General features: G+C 42.0%; 1 protein-coding gene across 1 annotated transcript; it reads right to left on the bottom strand.

Moving 5' to 3' along the window:
* Positions 1 to 3,563: 3,563 nt before the first annotated feature.
* mdh2 (malate dehydrogenase 2, NAD (mitochondrial)) lies at positions 3,564 to 27,606 on the bottom strand. Its single transcript, XM_043718799.2, has 9 exons — positions 27,454 to 27,606; positions 16,748 to 16,916; positions 16,373 to 16,456; positions 10,928 to 11,037; positions 9,771 to 9,896; positions 8,372 to 8,449; positions 6,213 to 6,312; positions 4,799 to 4,950; positions 3,564 to 4,050 (listed from the first exon to the last, which is right to left on the bottom strand). Exons 1-9 carry the CDS (start codon positions 27,517 to 27,519, stop codon positions 3,919 to 3,921), a joined length of 1,017 nt encoding a protein of 338 aa, XP_043574734.1. The 5' UTR covers positions 27,520 to 27,606; the 3' UTR covers positions 3,564 to 3,918.
* Between the last annotated feature and the right edge of the window lie 242 nt (positions 27,607 to 27,848).

Here is a 27,848-nt window from a genome sequence, read left to right on the forward strand (position 1 = left end):
CCATTGTCAGCAAATCTGAATGCATTGTACTCAGCTCCCCTTTTATCTTTACTTAGATTGTAAAATATTTGAGATTCAATTATTGCTCATCACTTTTAAAAAAAGCCCATTAATTCTTACAGCTTGCTCCCCCAATCTTATGACAACCGATTCCACAAGTCCTAATTTAATGTAATAAATTGAGATATCATCTTCTTTGGTTGCACATCATTTTCTTCATAATCTTGAGATTTTCCTTGCTTCCCCCAGGCCATTCAGGAGAAGTCAATGACAGGTTTGGCTGAGGCACATTTAAGGAAATTGTAGTGGTGGGATATAGTTCTGTACACATTTTTGACAACAGAGCTGCTAAGTGAAAACCTGTGTAGGGAAAATAAATGCCACCAAGAATGAGGAAAGGGAATCCCATTTAGATGAATTACCACATGAAGGTACAATAATCCATATTATTAGGATTCTATTTCCTTGTGATGCAAGGACAGAAAAAAAAAACAACCTTTTTAACATTCCACAGAGGGTAGTTATAAATGGTGATATGCACATGAAGTGAATGACAAATAACTCTTGGACTTTGTCAATGAACTGCAGATTGTCCAACATCCACTCCAACCCCATCCCTACCCATTCTCTCCAGAGTTGAAAACTGATGTCTTTTCAGCAAATATTACTCTCCTTTAAATCTGATATTATTCTTCTCTTTTAAAAAAAAATCTTTGATCTGAAGTCACACAGCAGGTGAAAGCCCAACATGTTTATTTGAAATTACAAGTTTTCGGAGCGCTGCTGTTTTGTCAGACGCAGTGTTATTTCACCCGATGAAGGAGCAGCACTCTGAAAGCTCGCAATTTCAAATAAACCTGTTGGACATAACCTCGTGTCAGATGACTTTTGACTTTGTCCACACCAGCACTTCTATATCAACCCTTGATCAGTTAATGCAATCCAGACAAAGTTCCAGAGTCACAGTAAGAAGAGACACAGGAACAGAAGCAGGCCCTATGCAGAAAAAGACTTGTTAGAAAACAATTGAACTACACCAGTTCTGCATAGATGGGGGTCAATGAGAAGTCAAGAGCAATTGGATAACACTCTTCAGTTTGAATAAGGGCTCAGAAGCAGTGTGCACTAGGTTCAACCAGTTCAGTAAACATTTCAGTGCAGTTTCCAAAATCAGAACAGTAGAATCCCAAGGTAAACTCAGAATATGAACAATCACAGAGTTCATGACAGCAGCTCTTTAAAGTATCATCAATGCTAATTGAGAACTATCCCTTGAAAAGCTTTAATGAGATTTGATAACATACTTGGTCACGTCTGTCTAGGCAATGGGTGAACTTTGTTGCAAAATCCATGGAATCCACACTGATCAGAAATGGTGTTGCGTGTGTTCTTTGGGGTATTCACCATTTTGTTGTTAGGCATATTTGCCTCATTTGCTAAGTTTGGTATGTTAGACTTAATCTTTGGTCAGTAATCTGCATGTTTGAGAAAGTTTTCTGAAATCCTTTGTTCACTAAAGAAACCTGGCTCACATGTCTCCAATACTAAGGCAAGCATAGTCTAAAACCTGGAGATAGGACAGACTGCAGATGCTGGAAAGTCAGAATCAATAATACTGAGTTAGATAAAGCACAGCAGATCAAGCAGCAGAGGAGCAGGAGAGTGTACAATTGGACATGTCACCACCCTGCTAAAATTTTAAAATTTGTTCTGATCAAACAGGAGTGAAACTTGGGATTGTTGCACCCCTCCAACCTCCGTTATAATACTATTTCCTACACTTCAATCCCTCTCATCAGGTTCCTGCCATGCCACATGACCAAACCAACTCATGTTCACAAATCTGACTGCAAAGATGAATGTTTCATCATCCCTCTGTACAGGTCTACTGTTTTTGACATACTGAATCACACCATTCTATCTTCCTCATCCAGCTGGACACTACTGCCTTCATCTGTTCATAGCTTATCACTGCCAGAGACAGGTTATTCTGCTTTTGTATCAACACCCCTGGTGATCAGAGATGTCCCCTTTGTCTCATTTACTTGCTGCCTCTCAGTGCCAACGTACAAAGTGTGTTTTCTCTCAAATTGAGAGCATCCAGTTCTGATGAACCACTTCTCTCAAATCCTCCAGTGGCACTAACTAGCAGACTGCTTATTGAATATCCAACACAGAATCAGCAAAGATTCTCCAAGTTAAACATTGGAAGGACTGAAGCCATTGCTCTCAGTCCCTGCTCCAAGTTCGATTCATTAATTGAGGATTAGAATTTTCTCCCCGAGAAGGATGCAAAATTGGCAATCTGCCATATTTGATCCAAGTGATGAGCCTCTGAGCTGATATGCCATCACTTCAAACTGTTTATTTCCACCTCTGTAATAGTATATAGCCTAACTCCATCTCATTTACTGCTGACACCCTCCCATTACCGCTGGACTGGAATTTGGCAAAGTACTCCTGTCTAAAATTGCTTCTTAACATCTAAATTCAGCCATTCTCATGTCCCTTCTATGTTCACTACCATGCAGTAGTTACAGGCCAAGCAAAAGGGTCTCAATTTTAAAAATTGCTATTTACACTTCTAATTTTGGCTTGTCTGAGTACACACTTAACTAACCCTGGCAATAAAAGCGGTTTGCCAGTGTTACTTACGTGAACACCATAAGCTAACCATAATATTTGCAAAGCATTAAGACTTACAAACATTGGATACTTAATCAAGGCTGCAGGGATGTCTAGTGAAACATCCCAGGCAACTACTCTGTCAATATCTATGTAGGGAGGAAGAGGAGATAAACTAGCTGGATTCTGAAAATACTGAAAAAGGTGTGCACCTGACCAGAAGCTAAAATACAGGCTGTCAAATTATGCAGATGAAAAGTTGTCCAGAAATAAAGGCATTGAATCCACAAAAATCAGTTCAAAGACACTTTCAGGAAGAATTGGGGAGACAACTGGCTCATGGTATTATTGCTGGACTGTTAATCCAGAGACACAGGTAATGTTCTGAGGACCTGGGCTCAATCATGCCAAAGCAAATGACAAAATTTGAATTCAATGAAAATCTGGAATTAAGAGTCTAATGCTGACTACAAATCACTGCAGATTGCCAAAAAACCTATCTGGTTTACTAATGTCCTTTAGGAAAAGCAACTACCATCCTTACCTGTTACCAGCAACATAGTTGACTCTTAACTGCCCTCTAGGCACATTAGGGGTTGGGCAAATGCCCATTCAATAATGCCCTCACCCTATGAATAAAAAGTGATTAGTGATGGCTGAAAACTAGTTACAAGGACTCTTCCAAAAAGGAAGAATAGACAAAACCCTGGTAATATAGTATTTGTAATGTCATCCTGTAATAATCTCTCCGTACTAATCAGTTTCTTCCTATGGTGTTTAACTGTTTTTACCATCTAAAAATGTATGGAGTAGGTCCAGAAAAATAAACTATCAGACCTTTATCAAGAACACATGACTACGGCTTACTTAGCACAAGTGATTGATATTTGCATTTAATGTATAAAAAGCATTTCAAGGTGCAAGAATAAGCTCAGAACTCAGCATTCAAATTTCATTTATTCCAGGTTTGGAAATCTTGTCAGGCAAGATCTTTCCAATCACAAAACACACTTACATTTAGGTCAAGCTGTAGGTGTTCTGTTGCTCACACAAGTCTTTAAAATGCAATACACATAAGATTGACTGATCTTCATTGGAAGAAATAAAAACTGCACACAATGTTGAGAAATGGTGCTAGTAATTTAATTAAATTTAGAGATCTCTCATGGCAAACTGAGATTTAAAAACTGCTAGCAAACAGACAGACATACAGCAGTGACCAGTGCCACTTGTCTTGGCATGTTTGCAACAGGTTGGAGTTCTCCTGTTCTGTACATTGATGCAAACATTCATCTATTTCCTGTTCTTCACAAAGTCCTCTCCTTTCTTTATAGAGCCCTTCAGTTCACTCATAGCTTCAGCTACAAGCTTCTCTTCAAAAGCAGATAGCTTCCCTAGTCCAAGATTCTTTTCAATCCCATTTTTCTGGAATAAAAATTAAACACAGTTAGAAAACATTTTAAAATAGATGTCTAGGAAGGATATGATGTATTCTAGCTGACAAGATTACTAGTGACAGACTTTACAAATGAGTCATACAATGTTGCACTGAGGTGTAAAACAAAAAAATCAGGAAAATCTCAGATCTATTTCCAGCTCTGTGCCAAGTTAGTTGATCATAGCTAAAATAAGTGAATGCTCTACAGTTGGCTGAGGTGGGCCCCTGGTGGCGAGATAGAAAATAATAAGTCTCATGATTACTAACCTGATGCCTTCTGGAAAAGGTGTACACAAAAGGCATCGATGGCAGTAGTGAACTCAGGTGGGGTGCTTCCAAAGTCAAGTAGTTCACCATACACTACCAAGTCTCTCAGTCTGGATCATGTCAAAAGCACATAGGGTGTAGGTGGGTATGCACTATGCTCACCACCTTAAAACACTCAAAGGCAGCCTTCAGGGGTCTTCATGCAGAACATCCCCATTAACTCAGGACTGAAGACAACAGTGACCAGTAATCAATTTTGACAGTGGAATGTCTTCTTCACTCCTTTGGACCACTGAGGTCATACAAAGAAAAGAGGCAGCAAGCAGACTTCTGCCATTTTGATTCTAAATGCAATAATTCTGGAAAAAGACAGCTGATTTAAGAGACCAAGTTTTGCAGAGTGGAAGGTGGCTACTTATTATTTAAAAGCTGAAAAGTCTGACCAATCTAAACAATACTCAAACTCACCCCGAGCAGCAGAGGTGTAGAGAAATACGGCGATTCAGTTTCTTCAGATCTGACAAATGCACATTCCACCACTCCTTCTTTACCATTCATAGCATCCAAAAGAGAAAAGACAAATCTGGCGCCGGCGTAAGCCATGGACAGGGTGGCAGAACCTAAATGTTACACAGGAGATACAAAAACTGACCTTCAAATCTGCAGTATAAGCCACCATTTTATCATGCACTGAAGGAGCAGGATGGTGACTCAGTGGTTAGCACTGCTGCCTCACAGCACCCCCAGGGACCCGAGTTCAATTCCTGCCTCGGGCAACTGTGTGCGGAGTTTGCACATTCTCCCAGTGTCTGTATGGGTTTCCTCTGGGTGCTCTGGTTTCCTCCCATTCTAAGGATGGGCAGGTTAGATGAATTGGCCATGCTAGGTTGCCCATAGAGTTAGGTGCATTAGTTAGGGGTAAATGTAGCAGAATGGGTCTAGGTGGGTTACTCTTCAGGAGGGTCAGTGTTAGGCCAAATGGCCTAATTCCACACTGTAGGGAAACAAATCTAAACCAAAACAAAATACAAATCAGCCCTCAGGTATGGAGTATAAAAGTCAATGAAAAATTACTGTACAAAAGCACTTGATAAAACTAAAGAAAACTAAAATTCTGAAGAAAATCTGTCTTACACCTGACGTAATTCATTAGTTCAAGAGTATGGCCCTTACTTAGGGACTCACTTTGCCATTGCATGAAAGGTCACTACTTCAAATTACAGGTGAGGCCTTTAAAAAAAAAAACAGGTTGAATAGTGGAATTAAGCCCAGAACCAGATCAGCCATTATCTTACTGAATAAGTCAGCAGACGTCATGGGCCAAATGGTTTATTCCTGCTCCTTTTTAAGTTTATTATACAAGGTCATGAGGGACAATATGTTGGCCACATTGTGCAAGACTTCACTTCCCAAGTAATACTCAGAAGACAGCAGCTGCGGAAGCTCAAGAGGTTGCAGTGTTATTGACTGAGCTGAACTTTTCACACCTGTTGGAGCAGAGGGCAAAGAGCTGCAGCTGGTAGAGAATCCAAATTAAATCTTTTATCTTTGTTCTCCAGAGTTATACCAAAAATGGTTTAATCCTGCTTGAACGCAACATGTATTTATATTAACCAGTGTTTCCAAACAATGAAGTCTAAATTATTGAATCAATGTCTATATAGCACAAATACCAAATTAAATTTTCAGCAGGTATGTGCCATGCACAAATCCATTTGTGGATGCAATGCTGTTGCAATGAATAGAATGGCAAATAGAAGACAGTTTATACTAGAACAGTTAATTTGAGAAACCATGAATCAACTCCTGCAACAGGGGGAAATGACTAACAGGACTGACACTGGTCCATGTCTGGACAAGTGGTTTGAAATCTTGCACAAACCTGCTCCAGCCTTGGCTTTAACCACCTCCGTACCAGCCTCCTGGATTCTGCCTGTTAGGGCCTCCAGTTGGTCCTGGGGAAATTCCACTTTAGGATTGCACTAGAATCAAAACAAAATGGAGTCAAACACTGTACTCAACTGCTCAATGCCTATTCACAGAATACCAATTCTTTCATAAAATTGAAGAGCTTGTTGATCATGTAGAAACTAATTCAGATTCATGAAATATGCTTTTAAACACAGTGAAGCCTGTGTGTTTGCGCCGAGGTCAAAGACAGATTTTAGTCCACCTCCAGCTTATCCAGCGACCACTGCTAATTCGACACGAGCACTAGCTTCGGATACCAATTTTAAGATTAGTATATACCGGCTTCAGAGCCAAGTCATTATGCAAAACATTTTTTTCTGACAGAGTAACTGGGCTACATATTTTGAAGTGACAGACTAAAATCCTGACAGTTATTTGTAATAATGGGAAGAATAGAGAGTTGATGCAGAACAACTTCCCTCCAGCTATGAAGGTCAAGAAGATTGATTCAAATTGAATGTGGAATGACAGACCTTGAAACAATTCAGTGGTTATAGAGTGATAGAGATGTACAGCATGGAAACAGGCCCTTCAGTCCAACCCATCCATGCCGACCAGATATCCCAACCCAATCTAGTCCCACCTGCCAGCACCTGGCCCATATCCCTCCAAACCCTTCCTATTCATATACCCATCCAAATGCCTTTTAAATGTTGAATTGTACCATCCACCACATCCTCTGGCAGCTCATTCCATACACGTACCACCCTCTGCGTGAAAAAGTTGCCCCATAAGTCTTTTATATCTTTCCCCTCTCACCGTAAACCTATGCCCTCTAGTTCTGGACTCCCCGACCCCAGGGAAAAGACTTTGTCTATTTATCCTATCCATGCCCCTCAATTTTGTAAACCTCTAGAAGGTCACCCCTCAGCCTCCGACACTCCGAGCCTGTTCAGCCTCTCCCTATAGCTCAAATCCTCCAACCTAGCAACATCTTTGTAAATCTTCTTTGCTGAACCCTTTCAAGTTTCACAACATCTTTCCGATAGGAAGACCAGAATTGTATGCAATATTTCAACAGTGGCCGAACCAATGTCCTGTACAGCCACAACATGACCTCCCAACTCCTGTACTCAATACTCTGACCAAGAAAGGACAGCATACCAAACGCCGCCTTCACTATCCTATCTACCTGCCAGCCCACTTTTAAGGAGCTAAGAACCTGCACTCCAAGGTCTCTTTGTTCAGCAACACTCCCTAGGACCTTATCATTAAGTGTATAAATCCTACTCAGATTTGCTTTCCCAAAATGCAGCACCTCTCATTTATCTGAATTAAACTCCATCTGCCACTTCTCAGCCCATTGGCCCATCTGATCAAGATCCTGCTGTAATCTGAGGTAACCTTCTTCGCTGTCCACTACACCTCCAATTTTGGCGTCATCAGCAAACTTACTAACTTTACCTCTTATGCTCACATACAAATTATTTATGTAAATCACAAAAGGTAGAGGACCCAGCACCGATCCCTGTGGCAATATATTGGTCACAGGCCTCCAGTCTGAAAAACAACCCTCTACCACCACCCTCTTCTACCTTTGAGCCAGTTCTGTATAAAAATGGAGTGAATGATATGCAGAAAGTGGGAGTATAGTGTATTCTGTCCTTATTAAAAGCAAGGCAAAGCATGCTCAATATATTTAACACCTCCATACTTTTTATTTTAGCTTTCCTATTCTACACTTCAAGGACAAAGGAAAGTGAGGACTGCAGATGCTGGAGATCAGAGCTGAAAATGTGTTGCTGGAAAAGCCCAGGTCAGGCAGCATCCAAGGAGCAGGAGAATCGATGTTTCAGGCATGAGCCCTTCCTGAAGAAGGGCTGCCTGACCTGTTGCACTTTTCCAGCTACACTTCAAGGACCACAAATTCAGTACTTCAGCATTCTCAATAAAATTTAAAAGTGGCTGTTGAAAATTATTTTACTGCTAGTTCAATCCAATCCTCAAGAAACTATAACTATTCATAGCATCTAACAGTGGTATATTTCAGACTTATTTGCTGTATTGAAAAGATTTTGATACCAGACAGCTGGCAGTCATCTCGGTTTGACAAACTTCTAGCATCCTTACCTGAGAGATCAGGGGAATGATGGTCTTACCAGCATGGCCTCCAACCACTGGGACAGACACACGAGCTGGGTCAAGGCCCTGAAAACATAGGAAGCTCAATTAATGTGGGAAAAGCATGAAGTAATAGAGTTAAACAAACAGGTTACTACAGCAAAAGAATCATTTAGCATCCAGAGTTTCAAATCAAAATTCAGAAACAGTTAGTTATTTGGCAATTACAATGACTTGCATTTGGAAGTTTAAATTTAAAAAAAAAGTGTGACAGGCATATTGCTCTAGAATGATCATGACACCTAGCTTTCAGTAATGCACCTTAAGGCAGGTGACCACCCTGGCTAACCCTACTTAATGCTGTTTCTTGTCAAAATGCTCTGGACCTTGGTTTCAACATCTTTTCTCAAAGGAGAAAAGGTACAAGGCATGAAATACACAAACATGGCATTGTCCCAAGTCAAAAGACTATAATTAAGTTAAGTAACCTGATTTTAGGAGACCTTTAAAACAAAACGTTGTCCCATACATGTGGAGCAAACTACAGAATCATAAGGCATAATGGTAATGTCCCTACCTCTGAGCCAGCAGACCCAGGTTTGAGCTTCACCTGTGCCAGAGGTTTGTCATAACATCGGACAAGATTCAAAAAAGGAAATCAAGTAAGTGTCCTTTTTGCCACCCCCCCCACCCCCCCCAACCTATTGCATCCCAAAACAGTCTACCCTATTCAATGTCAGCAAAATGTTGCAGCTGCTCATCAACTTCAGGAAGCAGAGTGGAGAACACAGGCATCTGTATCAATGGTGCTGAGGTAGAGGTGGTAAAGAGCTTAAAGTTTCTAGAAGCAAATCTCACCAACAATCCATCCTGGTAATGTTACAGTCAAGAAAGCGCACCATTGCCTCTACTCCCTCAGGAGGCTAAGGAAATTTGGCACGTCCACAATGACTCAATTTTTATAGATGCACCACTGAAAGCATTCTATCCGGATGCATCACAGCTTGGTATGGCAACTGCTTTTCCCAAAACCACAAGAAATTAGAGAATTGGGAATGCAGTCCAGTCAATCACGAAAACCAGTCTTCGACTGACTCAGTCTACACTTCCTGCTGCCTCTGATAAACCAGTCGACATAATTAAAAGCTCTCCCACCCCCATTATACTCTCTTCCACCTCCTTCCATCGGGCAGAAGACACCCAAGTTTGAAAGCAGGTACCAACAGATTGTAAGACAACTTATTCCTCGCTGTTATCAGACTTACAAACGAACCGCTCATATTACAGTCGATTTTTCTCTGCACCTGCTCTGTAAGAGTAACACTATACTCTGCATTCTATTACCATGATGTACTTGAGATACAATGTATCTGGTTGGCACACGAAACACTACTCTTCCCATGCTTACCTTCAGTTCACCAATAAATGTGTTGGCTCTGACCACATCCAGTGTTGTCACGCCAAAGATTTTGTTTGGGTTGTAGACTCCAAGTTTCTTGAAAACTTCTGATGTGATTGGTATGGTGGAGTTCACCTTGTAAAATGAAACAGGGTCTGTCTTAACACTAGGAAGGTCAAAAATAAATTACAGCATTTCCAAAGTCAGAATATAAGTGGCATTCATTACAAGTCCCCACAACATTGTTTCTATATAATATTATTATCTGTACAGAGCTTTAAGTAAATACACTTAATTATCAGACAGAAAGTGCCTCCTCCCAGTGAGGATATTAAAAAAAAAACTGGGATTTTTCTCAGTTGACTAGAGCAAGAGAACTGTGCCGTAACTTAAAATTATTGCCAGTGAACATACTCTATACAGAGAAAGCAGGACTCAATATTTACAGTGGATGGGGGCAGGGACATTCAGCCAACTTAGATCATGTACTCAGAGTGGAGGGAGGGGTAGAAAAAAAGTGCGCGAGACAGCATGCGACAGACCTATTCCCTCCTATTTGGAGTTCAATATTTTTCCCACCTCTACCTTGACGAGAAAACTTCTGAAGAATTACTTACCCAGCAGTAACCAATGACCCAATCACCAGAAACATTAAGTCCTTGTTTTAGTCTCCCTACAAACCTCAAAAAATTATTACTCCCATTTAGAAGTGCACACTCTATAAATGGTAATGCTTCAGCTCAGTTACTTACTTTCAAAGCCAATAATTCCCAATTTTTAGCCTTCTCTCAAAGGTAAAGCATTGACTGAATCAATGTTTTCCTTCAGTCTTGATTAATAAAGCTAAACATTATACTCAAGTCAAACCTGATTAGGCCACTGGAGAATTTACCAGCACCGAGTCTCACTGCTGTCTGGAAGAAGTGTTTTTCGGAATATACTCTAATTGGAAACTATCACTCTCAAAAGATACAAAAATTTAGATCAGTGGCGAGAGTGTGAATGCGAGACCTGATTTTAGGAGACTTTAAAACCCCAGAACATTAATTTATCACTGAAACCAAGAACAATTCAATTTTGTGCAATTCATTTCTGGGAAGAGTCAACCACAACAGTCAAATTATAATGTCAAATACAGATCGAGCAATGGCACAGTGAAAACTTACAGGGTTGGAGATGATACAGATCATGGCCTCTGGACAAGTCTGAGCACAAACTTCTGTTAAAACTGCAACTATTGTAGCATTAGTATTGAACAGATCATCTCGAGTCATGCCTGCAATTAAAGCAATTTGGATATTTGTCACCTAAAAGTTTATGCAAGGTTAGGAATAATTAACAATCCTACCACCAATTCTCTACACAATCTATAATTTGCTCAATGATAACCTTCTTTGATTGGATTCTGGGTAATCCAAGATGGAGGACAGGAAAGATTTCTGGCTGTAAGAGCTGCTCCTTTTTTTTTTGAGGTATTTTAGGTGTTGGAGGTGATTTCCTCAGATTCCAGAAGCAGCAATTACTGTTTTATATGCTGTTGCATTGTTTTGGAACTTTGGAAAGAAAAAGTCAAAACAACAGCAGTTTAAAGGGAGATGAGCAGACAAAGGCAGCACATGGTGAGGACAGTGGGGGGGGGGGGGGGGGGGGGGGGGGGGGGGGGAGAGAAAGAGAAGAAAGAGAAAGAGGGGAGAGGGGGAAAGAGGTTGGGGGGGGGGGGGGGGGGGAAGAGGAAGAGGAGGAGGAGGGGAGAAGAGGGAGCAGTTACCGCCTTTGCTGTTTGAATTCGTGTATTGCTGGTCTTCGGAGTGCATCTGGGATCTGGGGAAATTAACAAAGTGAAATGCACAACTAATCTGGGAGGAACTGTTGGGCGAAGTTCTCAGCACAGAAAATCAGAAGTTAATTGTTGTTTTAAGTCTGTCCAAGAGAAAGGCTTCAGTAGTGAGTATAGTGGATTCTTTCTTGATTAAACTTAAAACAAAAGTCATAGCTATTAATATAACCTGGGGCAGTATTTGCAGAGGAATAACACGGTTATTTTCTGGGGCTGTAGATTGTGAAGGAGCAAAAATGGTATATTCCGGTCAGGGTGAAAGGGAAGGCTGGATGACTAAAGAAAGAGGGTTTGGTTAAGAAAAAGAAAGAAGCATATGTCAGGTACAGACAGGATAGATCGAGTGAATCCTTGAAGAGTATAAAGAAAGTAGGAGTATACTTAAGAGGGAAATCAGGAGGGCAAAACTGGGACATGAGGATAGCTTTGGCAAATAGAATTAAAGGAGAATCCAAAGTTTGTTTACAAATATATTAAGGACAAAGGGTAACTAGGGAGAGAATAGGGCCCCTCAAAACTCAGCAAGGCGGCCTTTGTGTGGAGCCACAGAAAATGAGGGAGATACTAAATGAATATTTTGCATCAGTATTTACTGTGGAAAAGCATGTGGAAGATATAGACTGTAGGGAAATAGATGGTGACATCTTGCAAAATGTCAGATTACAGGAGGAGGAAGTGCTGGATGTCTTGAAACGGTTAAAAGTGGATAAATACCAGGACCTGATCAGGTGTACCCGAGAACTCTGGGAAGCTAGAGAAGTGATTGCTCGGCCTCTTGCTGAGATATTTGTATCAATAGTTACAGGTGAGGTGCCGGAAGACTGGAGGTTGGCAAACGTGGTGCCACTGTTTAAGAAGGGTGGTAAAGACAAGCCAGGAAACTACAGACCAGTGAACCTGACCTCAGTGTTGGGCAAGTTGTTGGAGGAAATCCTGAGGGACAGGATGTACATGTATTTGGAAAGGCAAGGACTGATTTGGGATAGTCAACATGGCTTTGTGCATGGGAAATAGTGTCTCTCAACCTTGATTGAGTGTTTTGAAGTAACAAAAGATTGATGAGGGTAGAGCAGTAGACGTGATCTATATGGACTTCAGTAAAGCGTTCAACAAGGTTCTCCATGGGAGACTGATCAGCAAGGTTAGATCTCATGGAATACAGGGAGAACTAGCCATTTGGATACAGAACTGGCTGAAAAGATAGAAGACAGAGGGTGGTGGTGGTGGAGGGTTGTTTTTCAGACTGGAGGCCTGTGACCAGTGGAGTGCCACAAGGATCAGTGCTGGGTCCTCTACTTTTTGTCATTTACATAAATGATTTGGATGCGAGCATAAGAGGTACAGTTAGTAAGTTTGCAGATGACACCAAAATTGGAGGTGTAGTGGTCAGCGAAGAGGATTACCTCAGATTACAACAGGATCTGGACCAGATGGGCCAATGGGCTGAGAAGTGGCAGATAAGAGTTTAATTCAGATAAATGCTAGGTGCTGCATTTTGGGAAAGCAAATCTGAGTAGACTTATACACAATGGTAAGGTCCTAGGGAGTGTTGCTGAACAAAGACCTTGGAGTGCAGGTTCATAGCTCCTTGAAAGTGGACTCGCAGGTAGATAGTGAAGGTGGTGTTTGGTATGCTTTCCTTTATTGGTCAGAGTATGGAGTACAGGAGTTGGGAGGTCATGTTGCGGTTGTACAGGACATTGGTTCGGCCACTGTTGGAATATTGTGTGCAATTCTGGTCTCCTTCCTATCGGAAAGATGTTGTGAAACTTGAAAGGGTTCAGAAAAGATTTACAATGTTGCCAGGGTTGGAGGATCTGAGCTACAGGGAGAGGCTGACCAGGCTGTTTTCCCTAGAGCGTCAGAGGCTGAGGGGTGACCTTATAGAGGTTTACAAAATTATGAAGGGCATGGATAGGATAAATAGACAAAGCCTTGTCCCTGGGGTCAGGGAGTCCAGAACTAGAGGGCATAGGTTTAGGGTGAGGGGAAAAAAAATATATATATAAAAAAGAGACCTAAAGGGCAACTTTTTCATGCAGACGGTACGTGTATGGAATGAGCTGCCACAGGATGTGGAGGAGGCTGGTACAATTGCAACATTTAAGAGGCATTTGGATGGGTATATGAATAGGAAGGGTTTGGAGGGATATGAGCCGGGTGCTGACAGGTGGGACTAGATTGGGTTGGGATATCTGGTCGGCCTGGACAGGTTGGACCGAAGGGTCTGTTTCCATGCTGTACATCTATGACTATGACTTTATGAATTTATTTAACCCTCACAAAGCTGGAGAGCTATCTCCCCAAACTTCAGCTATGCAAAGTGCACACGTACAACTCAATAAGTAGTGAGAAACTGTAAAATCTATTTAACAGCCAAAAGACTGTACTGACAAATGTTAACAATTGTGTTTAAACCAAGTAGTACTCATTTTGTAAAAACAATGCACTTTGAAATAACTAAATAAACCTTTAAATGTGATAAAAGGTTCTCTGGGTTTGAAGCGATATTTTGCTAATTATATATAAGCTCTAGCAGAAAAAAAGTTTTTTTTTAAAATAAAGCAATCTTTTCGCTTTGTCAAAGTACAGCATCTCTCCCCACCTTAACTTGGATTTCAGTACAATGCTAAGCCTGACTAGGTTTCATTGAAACATATTCAATGTAACTTCATTAAGAATAAACAACACAAACCTAGCTAATAGCACACAGAACAAAATTTCAAATGAGAAACAATTAACAGGTGCTGCTGGGTTGACTTCCTATTAGAATTACTAAAAATAAGTGCGACGGAAGTTGACAATATTATTGTTTGGGAGCTTATCTCTGAAGTTTGTTTCGGACCCTTAACAAAACACACTAGTAGCAAGTCAAAACAGCATTTCTAAAATACCATGTGGCTAAAGCTAAAAGATTACAGAAGCTGGGCTAGTGAAATAATTGCTGAAGAGTTTACTAAACTGAATTTTCATTATCTAGAGCAGCACAGGAGCAGGCTGAAGTTCAGAAGATCCATATCAATGCAAGGGCAGGTTAATTTCTGACAGACTATGTCAGAGATGGAAAAAAACCTTAAGCTGTTTTAGCAATTCTTCATACAAGCTACTTGTGCGTCTACGTGGGTGCCGTGATCGTACAGTGGTCCGTACTCCATTGTTGCCGCAGCAACCTTGGCTCAAATCTGCGTCACCACAGAAGGCGCTTGCCATGTTTCACCTTGGGATTTGAGGATCCTCATTTCCCTGAAAACTGGTTAAACGGTAGGGTTTGGGGCCTGGCTTTGTTGCTCCTCTCCCTTGTAAAATTGCTGTTTCTCTGTTAGTTGTTTTATAAACTGTGAATTGTTTAATAAGAAAATATAAAACTACTTGTGTTCAGCTGAAGACACATTAGAAGTATGTTCAATGACTGACCACCATGGGAAACGAATTTTAAAAAAACTTATGGTTAACCAAGTTAGGTTTAACCCAGAAATCTGACTTGAACAATGCCATTGCCAGCTAGGATCATAAAATATATTTTCACTGATTCATTGTCAGTAGATTGACAATTTATACACTTGGCTTAATCTTCAAGAAATTCAATTACTAAATACTTTGATATGGTGGGTTCCATGGTAAATTAGGTAATTTGACATTTAAATTTTAGAAGCTACATTTCTAATTGCTTAGTTTGTTTAAGGTAATTCAACTTTGTCATATTAAGATTTTCTTACTACATGCTGGAGAAGCAAACATTCTTCAGCTGACTTCGGTTCCACACTGGAGAAATTATACATTAGGTGACTTAAAAACTTCACTTCACAGAAGGTGGATAAATCACTACCTTCTATGGGAAACCTTAGTTATATTGTTCAACAAGGACACTGTACTCTAGAATACAAGGGCATCAGGAGTGATACTTCAGTGAAGTGTTAGTTATAAGAAAGTATTTCACAAGAGCCTGAAACACAATTGATATGCACTAATACTTCTATAGATTGTAAATCTACATCAATAATACCTTAATATTCCATACGGGGTAAATTTAAATCATAAATTGTAGTAGATGGCCTTCGTCTTTGTGGGATAGCCATTTACAATCTTTTCTGAAATCACTACACCTGAAATTCCCAGGGCTTGTGGATTCCCCTAAGGGTTGAAACTCTTCATTGTTGGAGGGAGAATAGTGATTTGTTGTAGACTCCAAGAGAAGCATCACAAAACACAAGCTTACAGATATCTTTAATCTGAAACAAACCTCCAATTGAAAGGCTGTAGTCTTAGTTACCTCTAAATGATAGTGTCATACTGTATTTTATGCCAGGCTGTCAGGTGTACACTGCATTAGCAATTCTGAGATAACACAGATATAATGTGCATCAGGACTCCTCAAAAAGGAGACAAATATTTGCGGACAATTTATCTTCAGTCTGATCTGACCTACCAGAGCCTGAGGTCTGGTAGCTGCCAGTTTTTGGTAGTTATCTTATCACCTGTGTCAACCAGTTTTCTTCAACAGACTACATGTTAAGCTCAATCATGCATTTTGCCAGATTAATTTTGCTTTCATACACTGCACAACCTAAACTACGTAGTCAATTGGTGTTGGTTATCATCCAGTTAGTGTGGTGAGAACCCCATTCAAGCTTTCATTGCTTTAGTGGAAGGAATAACAATATCACCTTAGTAAATACATTGCAATAATCATCAGTTTAAAGAGCTGTAAAACTCAACTGAGCAAGACTGGCAGCTCAGTGAGCAAAGTATCATCCCTCAACATTTAAGTACCTACCTGGTTTCCGAGGTACTCCAGCAGGAATGACCACCAGCTCACTTCCTTTCAAGGCATCAGGCAGCTGTTCGGCACCCAAGTAACCTACGGATAAGCATCACTTCAGTGAGCCCTTCATCGTGCAGAGCTAAACATACTTATATCAGAGAGACTGCCAAGATTTTGTAATCCAACCTATAGAGCAGGTCTTGAATTCATTTGCACCAAGCTCATTTTCCTCAAGTTATTCAACTTTTGTAAACTGTTTTATTAAGGCCACTTAAACTAAGATTTGCTGTATAGAAATACACCTAAGGTTAATGTTCAAAGCTATTAAAATATTCAATTAATTTACACATACGTGACAGGAGTTACATTATGTTAATACATACTCACCAGTAACCTTTGCTCTAGTCTCAATGTGACTGAGATCAGCTGCAACACCAGGCGTATGCGCAATATCATAGAGAGAGAGGTCACTCACAAGAGGGCTGTTCTTCAGCAGCAGAGAAAGTGGCTGTCCAATGCCACCTGAGGCTCCTAATACTGCTACCTTGGCATTGCTCTGAAAAAAAAACATTCATGTGATCTTGAGAACAGCTGGGAAGCAACACTAAATGTTATGTTAATAGTTGAATAATGAGTTGCCATTGCTTGCTATTTGTGATCAATTAGTTACTAGCACTTTCTAAAACAACTTGGAGTTTGACAGATATTCAGCCAGGCTCACATTACTAAAAACCCCACTGTCAAAGTTTAGGTGATTGTGAGTACTGCTTTTCTCTCCATCAAGCCTGAAAGCCTAGAGCTCATCTCAAAAGAAGAGCAATACTTCAATTTATCTCTAACCATTATTAATTATATATCTTTAAAAACCACCAATACAGGATTAGAACCAGAACAGACAACAGTAAGTTTTCCTAACTTAAAAAGATCATTCACAACTTTACAATCCAATAGTGTCACAAGGACACAGTAAATGCAATTCATATTTTTAATTTCTCATGATTCTGTTCGCTGAGCTGGGAATTTGTATTGCAGACATTTTGTCCCCTGTCTAGGTAACATGCTCAGTGCTTGGGAGCCTCCTGTGAAATACTTCTGTGATCTTTCCTCCGGCATTTGTAGTGGCTTGAATCTGCCGCTTCCGGTTGTCAGTTCCAGCAGTCCGCTGCAGTGGCCGGTATATTGGGTCCAGGTCGATGTGCTTGTTTGAATCAGTGGATGAGTGCTATGCCTCTAGGAATTCCCTGGCTGTTCTGTTTGGCTTGTCCTATAATAGTAGTGTTGTCCCAGTCAAACTCATGTTGCTTGTCATCCGAGTGTGTGGCTACTAAGAATTGCTGGTCGTGTCGTTTCGTGGCTAGTTGGTGTTCATGGATGTGGATCGTTAGCTGTCTTCCTGTTTGTCCTATGTAGTGTTTTGTGCAGTCCTTGCATGGGATTTTGTATACTACGCTGGTTTTGCTCATGCTGGGTATTGGGTCCTTTGTCCTGGTGAGTTGTTGTCTGAGAGCGGCTGTTGGTTTGTGTGCTGTTAGGAGTCCTAGTGGTCATAGTAGTCTGGCTGTCAGTTCAGAAATGGTAAAGTGGCTAGTCCTTTGGGTTGTGGCATGTCCTCTTTCCGTTGTCTTTCCCTTAGGCATCTGTTGATGAAATTGTGCGGGTATCCGTTCTTCTTTCTCTTTTTGCAGTTCTGGTGTGCTGCAGTGCGTTGTGGCCCTTTTGAATAGTGTCTTGATGCAACTTCGTTTGTGTGTGTTGGGGTGGTTGCTTTCATAGTTCCACTCAGACCCATCGTATCGCTGCCAGGGACACCATCACACAAACTGGCTAAAGAACTACAACAGAAACTGAAACACCTGATCAGCAGATCCAGACACTCTATACAGTCAACACAGGAATTCTTGGACATCAGAAATATACACAGACAAGGAAGAAACTATGGTCTCATTCGATGTAACAGCACTGTTCACCTCTATTGACAAAATCCTAGCCAGAGAAACAATAGCCAACCTACTGGACATCCAGAACAGACAACAAGACATTGAACCTATCAACAAAGACGGCATACTTAAACTACTGGACTTGTGCCTCACAACACTTCACATTCAACAACCAAATATATGAACAAATCAACAGCACACCCATGGGCTCACCCATCTCTGGACTCATAGCAGAAGTGGTAATGCAAAGATTAGAACAAACAGTCTTACCGCAAATTCAACCCAAACTCTGGGTCAGATGTGGACGACACCTTGTAATCATTAAAAACACAGAAATAGAGAACACACACCGGATCATCAACGCCACACTCACAGGAATCCGATTCACTAGAGGAAGAAAAGGACAACCAACTCCCATTCCTAGACGTAATGGTACGGAGAACACCGAACGGAGAATTCACCACAAAGGTATACAGGAAAGCCACAGACACAGACCAAGTCCTGAACTACAAAAGCAACCACCCCAACACACAAAAGAAGTTGCATCAAGACACTGTTCAAAAGGGCCACAACACACTGCAGTACACCAGAACGGCAAAGAGGAAGAAGAACACCTATACAATGTATTCGCCAAAAACAGATACCCGCGCAATTTCATCAACAGATGCCTAAGGGAAAGACAATGGAATGAGGACATGCCACAACCCAAAGGACTAGCCACTCTACCATACATCAAGAACATTTCTGAACTGACAGCCAGACTACTACCACCACTAGCACTCATAATAGCACACAAACCAACAGCCACTCTCAGACAACAACTCACCAGGACAAAGGACCCAATACCCAGCATGAGCAAAAACCAACGTAGTATACAAAATCCCATGCAAGGACTGCACAAAACACTACATAGGACAAACAGGAAGACAGCTAACGATCCGTATCCATGAACACCAGCTACCCACAAAACGACACGACCAGCAATCCTTAGTAGCCACACACTCAGTTGACAAGCAACATGAATTTGACTAGGACAACACTACTATTATAGGACAAGCCAAAACAGAACAGCCAGGGAATTCCGAGAGGCATGGCACTCATCCACTGATTCAAACAAGCACATCGACCTGGAACCAATATACCGACCACTGCAACGGACAGCTGGAACTGACAACCGGAAGCGGCAGAGACAAACCACTACAAATGCCGGAGGAAAGATCACAGAAGCACTTCACAGGAGGCTCCCAAGCCCTGAAGATGTCACCTAGACAGGGGACAAAACGTCTGCAACACAAATTCCCAGCTCAGCGAACACAACCACAACAGCATTCAATTTCACTTGAACCAAGACATCAGTGCAATTTTCTCAATTATGTAAAGGTCCCTCTCTATCTGAACAGCAAATACACTTAATATACTTGATCCATATCTGTAACAACACCTCACTGATACTTATACATTAACCATGGGTCACTTTAAACTCAAGGTTGAGACCAGTTACTCCATGTTACTAAGCTCAATACTTAGTTCTTCTAGGATTCCACAGCAAGCAAGCCGAAGAGTAATTCTTAAGGGATGCTTATCTTTCTGCCCTAAATATATAATCCAAACTATATAAACTAAACTCAGACATACTCAAAAGGATAAAAAAACTACCTAATGGTGGTGGACCTCTATAAGAGATTGCAATGTCATTGAAAAGATTATTTTCTACTTTCACATGAACCACCAACACAGTCTCTGAGAAAGCAAGTTATTCAGTACATGGGTCAGCAGGATCGTGGTACAGTTTGTTTCAGTTCGAACTGCTACATGGGACAGAACAGTCAGTAACTGGGGACTGAACCAAAGAATGTAAAGATACAGCACAGAGATTGGCTTAGCATGACTGAACAAAGAAAAATAAACCAGCATTAAAATGATAAAGGCAAAAAAAAACTGAACCAGTCTGAATAGAATGGAAGAATGCAAAATTGCGTAAAACAATCTGAGGTATAACTTAGTATTCCTGCTTGGCAAGGCCACAACCTGATGTCCTTATTTTGACATTTAGTACTTAGGTTTCAGACTCTCATTTCAAACCCTACCATTAATGATTAAGTTCAGATGGCACCAAAACTGAAGGTTAAACAGAAGCAGTTATTGATGGCATTTAAAACAAGCCAGGCTGACACTTCTGAATGATCCTGATTGTAAGAAGAGACAAGTCTCAAAGCCTGACAAGTGAGTTGGGCACCACAGCAAGTACAAACATGAACTATATTTAGTTTGGTCAGTCACTAATAATAAATTTATCTAAACACATGCAGCACATATTTAGATATCAAAGACTCATCAAGAGCACCATCATAAAAGGGTGCTCAACATCCAGGTGAACCACTGTTCTTGTGCCATTATTGACATTTGTTTTTCTTTCCTTACCCTCAATCACACACCTAACCCAGAGTACATTCTGCTCCCCCATCCTGCACAACACCTGACGATACTTTCAGGATTGAGTTCAAAACCATAGATGTGACTTGCTCAGATGTAAACAGATCCACTCTTTATGGGATGCAGGAATCATTGGTTAGGTCAGCATTTATTGCCAATTTCCAACTGCCCGCAAAAGGTGGTGGCAGTGGCCTACTTCCTCAAAACACCATCTTGTCAGGGAGAATTCCAGGATTTTGACCTAGCAACAGTGAAGGAGCAGCAATAATGCTCAAAGTCAGAATGGCGTTTGGCTTGCATAGGAACTTGCAATGATGTTTCCTGAATTTGCTGCCTAGGCCCTTGGACAGTCAATAAGCAGTCTTGGTGGAATCAGAAAGTTACTCAGTAGAGAACTCCCAAGCTATTGAACTGCTTTATGTATTTAGCCCAGTTCAATTTCTGGTAAATGATAACCCTCAGTGTTGTTAATGGAGGCTTGAGCAATGATAATGTCATTCAATGTCATGGGAAGATACTTGGATTATCTCCTGTAGGAGGATGGTCATTGCCCATTACCTGGGTCATTCAAAAGTTATTTGCTACTCACCAACCCAAACCAGACCAAGTCTTGCTGTTTACAAACACTAATGATTTCACTCGAGGAATCATAAATGGTGATCAATCAACAAGCGTCTCTAGACTAGATTATTTACAGTGTGGAAACAGGCCCTTCGACCCACAGAAGCGCAACCCATCCAGACTCATTCCCCTACATTTATCCCTTCACCTAACACTACGGACAATTTAGCATGGCCAATTCACCTAACCTGCACATTTTTGGACTGTGGGAGGAAACCGGAGCACCCGGAGGAAACCCACGCAGACACGGGGAGAATGTGCAAACTCCACACAGAGTCGCCTGAGGCGGGAATTGAACCCAGGTCTCTGGTGCTGTGAGGCAGCAGTGCTAACCACTAACACCGTGCCGTCTCTAATGTTGATCTTATAACAAAGGGAAAGTCATTGATGAAGCAGCTGAGGAACTAACGGCTCGTGTGGTGCGGTAGCAGCAACCGTACCTCTAGGCCTGGATTCAAGTGCCACCTCCTCCAGATGTATGTTATAACATACCTCACTAAGTCGGTTAAAAATTTATTCTCTGTAGTGTGGTCTTGGCCTGGGCATGACTGTACTCTAACTATCACAAACATCCTCCTCTACTATGGTTTCAACCAGGGGAGTGTTTTTCCCCAGATCCCATCAGTTTTGTTTGGGTTCCACTATGTCACGCTCAGTCAAGTGGTACCTTGATATAAAGGCCAGTCACTTACCTCTCAGATAACTTTCAGCCCAACATTGCAGTGAGGTCAAGATCTGAGTGGTACTGGTAGTTCCCATACCAAGTACCAATGCTAAGTCGTCTGATGGTATTGTTTACTACTTATTTGATGTTATTGGATTTATAGATTTGCAGTAAATCTCTACTTGTATATTCTACTGAATAGCGACACTTAACTAGAAACATTTTATGATATCATTTTTGATGGCTTCATCTAATGCTAGTCAACTGGCTGCTCAATGTGGCTATCTTCACCTGAAATTCCAGCACCTTGCACTTCACCCACTCACTCTTACAGATGGAAGTAGACACTTTGGTCAAACCCACCTATCCCAACCAAGTCTCCAGAATGAAAACTAGTGTCACTGGCCTGTATGTGTTCACACCCATGTCACCAAACAAACCTGCAGGCAATCACTAACTCTCCCTCCCACTGCCCCAAGGCTATGCAAGTCCTGGAACATCTCTACCGCTAAATCAAAAAACACCCGCCACCTGGAGGAAGAACGCCTCAGCCACACCTTCAACCACACAACATCAATTACATCACTTTCCAAATCTCCCCATCCCAGATCCAACGTTCCAACTTAGCACGGCCCTCTTGACCTGTTGGACCTGTCCATCTTCCTTCCCACTTATCCACACCACAACCCTCACCGATCTATCACAATTACCTTCCACCTGCATCCATCTATTGCCTTCCCACCTATCTTCACCCCAGTCCACACCCACCTTTCCCCTCCACATTTCTGATGAAGGGCTTTTGCCTGAAATGTCAATTCTCCTGCTCCTTAGATGCTGCCTGACCTGCTGTGCTTTTCCAGTGTCACACATTTTGACACGAACTCGCCTGCATTTCCAGTCCTCACTTTCTCCATATCCCTCCAAACCTTTCCTATTTATGTACTGTCAAATGTCTTTTAAATGTTGCAACTGTACCTTCATCTACCACTTCATTCCACATACAAACTACTCAAAGAAAACATTGCCCCTCAGGTCCATTTTAAATCTTGTTCCTCTCACCTAAAACAAATGCCATTAGTTTTGAACCCCCACTGCCCAGATCTGAGGGAAAAGACCTCTGCTATTCGCCTTAGCTAAAACCATGACTTTACAAACCTCTACAAAGTCACCCCCCACTCTCCTACGTTCCAATGAAAAGGTCCGACCCAATCTAGCCTCTCCCTACAATCCTCCGTTCCCTGCAATATCCTGGTAATGTTGTTCTGAACCTCCCCTGTTTAATAATATCCTTCCTATAGCAGGGCAACTAGAACACAAGTGTTCCAGAAGAGGCCTCACCAACAAAACTTCAACATGATGTCCCAACTCATATGCAAAAGGTCTGAGCTATGAAGGCAAGCATGATAAACACCTGAACCACTGTCTACCCACGATGCAACTTTCAAAAGAACTACGTGCCTGAATCCCAAGTCTGTTCGACAACACTACCCAGGACTTATTAACAGGATAAGACCTGCTTTTGTTCGCTTCACAAAAATGCAATAGCTCACATCTAAACTAAGCTGCAACTGCTGCCACTCAGCTCATTGATCCAATTGATCAAGATCTCTGTGTAAGCTTAGATAATCTACTTCATCGTCAACTATACCACCAATTTTGGTGTCATCTGCAAACTTACTAAACATGCATCCTAAATTCTCATCCAAATCATTTATGCAAAATGACAAACAACAGTAGATTTAGCACCAATCCATGTGGAACACTGCTGGTCATGGGTCCCAGTACCAGAAAACAACCAGTCACCGCAACCTTTTGCCTCCTACCACAAAACCAGTTCCCGGAAGCCCATGGGATCTCACTTTACCAGTTCGGAAAAAGAAAAGTGAGGATTGCAGAAGCTGGACATTCAGAGTTGAAAAGTGTGGTGCTGGAAAAGCACAGCAGGTCAGGCAGCAGAGGAGCAGAAGAGTCTCTATTTTGTGCAGAAGCCCTTCATAAAGCCCTGAAGAGCTTATGCCCAAAACATAGACTCTCTTGCTCCTCTGATGCTGCCTGACCTGCTGTGCTTTTCTAGTGTCACACTTGACCAGTTGGTCTATGATGTGGAACCTTGTCAAAGACTTTACTGAAGCCTATGTAGACAATATCTATACCTCTGCCCTCAATGTTTTTGGCTAACTGCCTCAAAAACTTTAAAATCATGTTTTGGACACAATTTCCCTTGCACAGAGCTATGCTGACATCCTTAACCGGTTCCTGCCTCTTCAAATGCATAGAAATCCAATCTCAGAATCCCCAACATATACCCACTACTAATATCAAAATCTCTGGTCTATAGTTTGCAGGCTTCTCCTTATATTTTTCCTTAAATAGAGGCATAATATTAGCCACCTTCCAGTCCTCTTTTACCTCACCCATAGCTGGAGAAGATACTGTTACTTCCATTACTTGTCTTGCCTTAATTCCTAACAATATCAAGTTTTGCTCCTTCTCTAGTAAGTAAATCAAAATATTGATAAAATTTTCTTAACACTTAAATTCCTCACAATCCAAGCCATTAATACTACGGCAGTGCCAGTTTATCTCTGGAAAGTTAAAACCCACTATTGCAATCCTATTGTTCTTACATATATCTGAGATCTCTCTATATATCTGTTCCAGTTTCTCACTGACTGTTGGTGGGCCTAGAGTACAATCCCCTTAAGGTGATCATCGTCTTCTTATTTCCGAGTTTCACCCATATGCTTCCACTGGATGATCTCTCAGAAATATCTTAAGTACAGCAGAAATGTTCTCCCTAGTCAAAACACCATTTTTCCTCTTCTCTTGCCTCCTTTTTCTCTGTCCCATAGCATCTACACCCCAGAACATTGAGCTGCCAGTCCTGTTGCCCCCTCAACCATGCTTCTGTAATAGATATAATGTCCCAGTTCCACACATGCCTGGAGTTCATTTGCCTTGCGTGTAAGACCCCTTGCATTGAAATAAATTCAGTTTAGCTCTTCAGTTACCTCATTTTAACTTGCTCTACTCTGCCTTTCTAATTAACTTACTGTTTACCTTCAGAACCATCCTCACCTGTCTCTATTTTCAATACTTACCCCTTACTCCTAGTTTAAAGGCTGCCGAACAAAACTTGCCAGGGAACTATAAACTGGTGTTCCTGATGTCAGTGGTGGGGAAGTTACTGGAAGAGACTGAGGGACAGGATTTACATGTATTTGGAAAGGCAAGGACTGATTAGGGATAGTCAACATGGCCTGTAGCATGGGAAATAGTGTCTCACTAACATGGTTGAGTATTTTTAAACAAGTGACAAAGAAGATTGATGAATGCAGAATGGTAGTTTTGTCTATGTGGACTTCAGAAAGGTGTTTCAACAAGGTTCCGCATAGTAGACTGGTTATCAAGGTTACATCACATGGTATCCAGGAAGAGCTAGCTAGTTGGATACAAAATTGCCTTGAAAAGTACAGAGGGGTGGTGGTATCGGGCTGTTGTCCAGACCAGGAGCCAGTGACCAGTAGTGTGCCACAATGATCGGTGTTGCATCCACTGCTTTGTGTCATTCATATAAGTGATTTGGACACAAATACGGGAAGAATGATAAGTTAGTTTGCAAATGGACAGTGAAGGTCGTGTGTACAAAACTTGGATCGGATGGGCCAATAAATCAAAGATCAGCAGAGAGAGTTTAATTTAGATAAGTGAGGTGCTGCGTATAAGGCAAATCAAGGCAGGACTTATACATTTAATGGGAGGGCCCTTGGAAGTGCTGCTGAACAAAGAGACCTTGTGTTACAGGCAGGCAGAGTAGTGAAAAAAGCATTTGGTACATTTACCTTTATTGGTCAGTGCATGAAATATAGGAGTTGGGAGGTTATGTTGCAGCTGTACAGGACATTGATTAGGCTGCTTTTGGAGTACTGCATTTAATTCTGATCACCGTCATAGGAAGGATGCTGTTAAACTTGAAAGGATTCAGAAAAGATTTACAAAGATGTTGCTGGGTTTGATCTATAAGGAGTGGCTGAATAGGCTAGGGCTGCTTTCCCTGGAGCACAGACTGAGGGATTACCTTCTACAGGCTTATTAAATCATGGAGGCATGGATAAGGTGAACAGCCAAGGTCTATTTCCCAGGATAGAGATTAGAGGACATAGGTTACAGGTGAAAGATTTTAAAGGGCCCCAAGGGCAATTTTTCCAGGCAGAGGGTGGTGCATGCATGAAGTGAGTTGCAAGAGGAAGTGACGGAGGCTGGTTAAAATTATCATCTGGATCAGCACATGAACAGGAAGAGTTTAGAAGGATATGGGCTAAATGCGACTCAATTTATTTAGAATACCTGGTCAGTATGCACGAGTTAGACCAAAGTGTCTGTTTCCGTGCTATACAGACTCTATGGTGAGGCGCGTATGTGCGAAAATAGAAAACTTCTGATGAAGCATCACTGGTCTCAAAACATTAACCCTGTTTCCTCCCCAAATCTCCTGCCAAGTCTTGCCAGCAATGCATTTTTGTTTTCAGATTTCCAGCATCCATAGTTATGGAGTCAGAGATGTACAGCATGGAAACAGACCCTTCGGTCCAACCTGTCCATGCCGACCAGATATCCCAACCCAATCTAGTCCCACCTGCCAGCACCTGGCCCATATCCCTCCAAACCCTTCCTATTCATATACCCATCCAAAAGCCATTTAATTGTTACAATTGTACCAGTCTCCTCCACTTCCTCTGGCAGCTCATTCCATACCCATACCACTCTCTGCATGAAAAAGTTGCCCCTTTATATCTTTCCCCTCTGACCCTAAACCTATGCCCTCTAGCTCTGGACTCTCTGACCCCAGGGAAAAGACTTTGTCTATTTATCCTATCCATGCCCCTCAGTTTTGTAAACCTCTATACGGACACCCCTCAGCCTCCGACACTCCAGGGAAAACAGCCCCAGCCTGTTCAGCCTCTCCCTGTAGCTCAAATGCTCCAACCCTGGCAACATCCTTGTAAATCTTTTCTGAACCTTTTCAAGTTTCAAAGCATTTTTCCGATAGGAAGGTTGTTTGATTTAATAGAACACGCAAGGCAGCCTTGGGCCTGGTTTGCGTAAAACCTTCTCCTCATGGCTCTCAACCTTCCAGCTAGAAACCCTGCACTGATCAAAGCCAGGTGAAGGAAAGCCTGGGTCACAATGCAGAGTGCAGGCCTATTCCAACAAGAAGCCGTCCTTCGTCTTCCCTTCTTTCCCCAGACCCATTCGACCGGCTCCTGAAGAGGTCTCCCAGTAGCCCGCTATCCCCTGGCCTCCCGAGAGATGGCCGAGGCCGGCTGCTCCCCACCTTGTGCAACCACCCAGCTTCGCAGGAAGTCAGGCCCCAGGCTTCCTCGGGGTGACGGCGAGGCTTGTGTGAGGCAGGGGAGCTCCTACCCCAACCCTTTTACCTGCGAGGAGACGGAAAAGGCCCGGCCAAGCACGGAGGCTGCAGGCCTAACAACGCGGCAGAACATTTCAAGCGGCGACCGATCCCTCAACGACGGTGACTCCAACGACCTCCAGCCAGAGGATTTTCCACAGGGCGCACCCGAACTTATTGGGCCCAGGCTATCCGCCAATCACAGCCACCCAGCGCCCGGAGCCTCTCTGCCATTGGCTGGGGTGTCACGTGACAAGCACAGCGTTTGGTTGACCGGCAAGACCCAGCGCCCGCCCCTCATCCGTGATTGGTGGAAACTGTCACGGCGTACTTTTCCGGTTTGGCTGGACCTCACTGTCAATCAGAGAGGGCGTCGGCAACGGAACCCCACCCTCGTCCGTGAGGTCATTTCCTGGATACGAC

Source organism: Chiloscyllium plagiosum, unplaced genomic scaffold, assembly GCF_037043375.1.
Source record: "Chiloscyllium plagiosum isolate Xiang-an unplaced genomic scaffold, Cpla_swu_hap1 HiC_scaffold_31, whole genome shotgun sequence".
Lineage (NCBI taxonomy): Eukaryota > Metazoa > Chordata > Chondrichthyes > Orectolobiformes > Hemiscylliidae > Chiloscyllium > Chiloscyllium plagiosum.